The 3,219-nt window shown below is 31.5% G+C and overlaps 1 protein-coding gene across 1 annotated transcript; it reads left to right on the top strand.

Annotated features, from left to right (window-relative positions):
* The first annotated feature begins 2,247 nt into the window (after nt 1–2,247).
* Nucleotides 2,248–3,219, top strand: LOC110577473 (olfactory receptor 6C6-like). The gene has a single exon (XM_021686804.2). The coding sequence runs from the start codon at nt 2,281–2,283 to the stop codon at nt 3,217–3,219; it is 939 nt and encodes a 312-aa protein (XP_021542479.1). The 5' UTR covers nt 2,248–2,280.

The raw sequence follows: 3,219 nt of genomic DNA, 5'->3' as shown, positions 1-3,219 counted from the left end.
ACAAACATAAAGGAACTAATCAATAGTAATACAATAATAGTAGGAGACTTTCACACCCTATTTACATCGATGGATAGATCATGTATAGAAGGGGATTAAGACCACACTTATCTTGAAGAGCACTGTGTAATGTATAGAATTGATGAATCACTATATTGTACACCTGAAACTAATATAACCCTGTATTTAGACTATACTGGATTTAAAATTTTTAAAAAGGTACCTAGAGTTAATTTAAAGAAGAAGAAAAAGAAAAAGAAAAAAGAAAAAAAGAATTTTCAATCAATATTCTTGAAGTTAAGGAAAGACTACAGAATTTTTCAAATTAAAGGAGACTAAAAATTATGGTAATTAAATTAACATATAATTCTAAATTGGATTATCTTCTATAAAGAAAACTTTTAGTCACTGGTGAAACTTAAATAACATTGGGGAAGTACATGTTAATAATGTACCAATGTTAATGCCCTGACACTAATGGTTATATCATGCTTATCTAGTAGAATATTCTTTTTTCTTATAAATAATCATCTTCATGGTTATTTGTTGGTTTTCTTCTTTATATTTTACATTGTTTCAAAATTTAAAAAATAGTGAAACATTTAAGTACTGCCCTACGACTCCAATTTGGGGCATAGGTCACAGGTTAATGAAATCCTCCTAACGTTGACTAAGGAAGCAAGAAAGAGGTTTCCTTTTTGAGTAAACCCTCTTAATGTGTAGAAATGGTCAGACTGTCCCAGGGCAGTGGAATATCTGAAATTCTTGTTGGCATTCAGTATAGAGTTTAAATTATTTCTAGTTCTCTTTTGGGAGAATATCTGTTTTGTTTTGTAGTTAAAGAAATTCAGTTTTGTGCTTAAAGCAATTCACAGTAGTTTTTATTTCCTTCCTTTTTTGTTTGTTTAGGTTGTTGTTTTATTTTTCACATAACTGATATTCCTGATATGAGTCTCCAGGGGTCGTTTATTTTTCTTTTCTTCTTCTTCTTCTTTTTTTTTTTTTTAATCCCCTGTGTCTCTTATGAGCAAAGTGATAAAACTGTGCCTTTTGTTAGTGCACAATTTGAAGCAAGAATTCTTTGTTACAAAATTTGGGTTCCTTTCATATGAGGGCTTTCCCAAAATGTCTTTTCATTTAAAGTATTACATTTTCATTTAGAATTTTTGGGAGACATTTACCTTCATCTTAATATACAAGAAAAGAAGACAGAAAATGAATCTTACCTGGCCTGAAAGAGGATTCTAATTATTTGTAACATCTGGGTCCTGTCATTTTAATGAGTATCAGTGGAAGTGAAAGTTATTAACAGATGAATATAATTTTCAGAATGCATATCTGTTTTTAGAATCCTTCTACAGAAAAGCTTTGCAATTAACTTTCCTCTTAAAATATTGATTTTTTAAATAATTTTATCAGAGGGAGAATATTCACCATTTATTTTTGACCCCTGTTTCTACCATATTCCTATAAGGGGAAAATTTTATCAATGTATTCTAGATATGGTAAGTCACTTATAATTTGCACTAAATATCTAGATCACAAATGAAAGCATTCCCACATATAAAAGTCAGGTAATATCCACTGACTTTTGAACTGTCATTTACTTTTCTATTTTTATGTAGATGTAATAGTCAAAACTTCATGATTAAATGCAACTGATATGAGACGACTAACGTTTGAAATGAACAAAAAATAATAATTAAGTGAAATGAGATAAAGGAACAATGGGGAAGTACTGCATCAGGACAAAATAATGGTATATATCAGAATATTTCAATCATAGAGATAGTATGTAACTGTCATTATTTCCATATTTCACAAATTTTTAAGTGTTTTAATGAGCTAAGAATTTTTGAAGAACATTACATATGGACATTGTTATTAATCATCTGAATGTTACAAAAAATTTTTCAATAATTTTTAAGCTATACATAGAAAATACATTTAAGGTCAAGCTTATGTTCTATTTAGACATTGAAAGAGAATTCACCTCATTTGGAAATGACCAGCTAAAATTTAAATGATCTTTCAAGTTCAAATAGGAAAAAAGAAAAAATTTAGTAGTGTTGTTATCATAACTGTTGCACTAAATGGAACACAGAGCGACCTAGGTTGATATAGTTTTAAGTATCATCTATCCTGTTAAGTTGGATCAATTTTTTAAACTTCTTTACATTTCTGACTACTTTTTTTCTGTCTGTAGCTTTTGTAAAAATCCTCTTATTTCCAATTCTGAAGTTGTTTTCCTATGTTTATTTAATAGCACTCAAGTCTGAAATGAGAAATCAGTCAAGAGAGATCAAATTCATTCTCCTAGGATTTACTGATGACCCACAATTGCAAATTGTGATTTTTATATTTCTCTTTCTAAACTATGTGTTGAGTGTGATGGGGAACTTAACCATCATCCTTCTTACATTGCTAGATAACAGCCTCAAGACTCCCATGTATTTTTTCCTCCGAAATTTCTCCTTCTTGGAAGCTTTACTGACAACAGTCTGTATTCCCAGATATCTGATAAGCATCATGACTAAAAACAAAATAATTTCCTACAATGGTTGTGCATCCCAGTTATTCTTTTTCCTCTTATTAGAAATTACAGAATTTTACCTACTGGCCGCCATGTCTTTTGACCGTTACGTAGCAATCTGCAAACCCCTACATTATCCCATCATTATGAACAACAAAGTGTGTTACCAACTTCTATTCAGTTCATGGACAGTTGGCTTTCTGCTTTCGTTTCCACCATTGGCCTCGGGACTGACACTGGATTTCTGTGCTTCCAGAGAAATTGATCATTTCATGTGTGACACTTCCCCTGTGCTGCAGCTTTCCTGCACTGACGCTCATTTACTGGAATTGCTTTCGTTTGTCTTATCTCTTGTAAATCTCATGGTCACGTTGCCTTTAGTGATTTTTTCTTACACATGTATTATCAAGACCATTCTAAAACTCCCCTCTGCTCAGAAAAGAACAAAGGCTTTTTCTACTTGTTCTTCTCATATGATCGTAGTCTCCCTTACTTATGGTAGCTGTATCTTCAATTACATAAAGCCAACAGCGAAGGAAAGGGTGACTTTATCCAAAGGTGTAACTGTTATTTATACCTCGGTTGCCCCTTTATTAAATCCTTTCATTTACACTCTCAGAAACCAGCAAGTGAAACAAGCCTTCAAGGATATACTCCAAAAGATTTTCTCTTTTTTCAAAAAATGA

This window comes from Neomonachus schauinslandi, chromosome 5, assembly GCF_002201575.2.
Source record: "Neomonachus schauinslandi chromosome 5, ASM220157v2, whole genome shotgun sequence".
Taxonomy (NCBI): Eukaryota; Metazoa; Chordata; class Mammalia; order Carnivora; family Phocidae; genus Neomonachus; species Neomonachus schauinslandi.
This window is presented reverse-complemented; position numbering and strand designations above follow the sequence as displayed.

Coding starts and splice junctions, on each gene's coding strand:
- LOC110577473 (XM_021686804.2), top strand. CDS start 2,281: ATGAGAAATCAGTCAAGAGAGATCAAATTCATTCTCCTAGGATTTACT.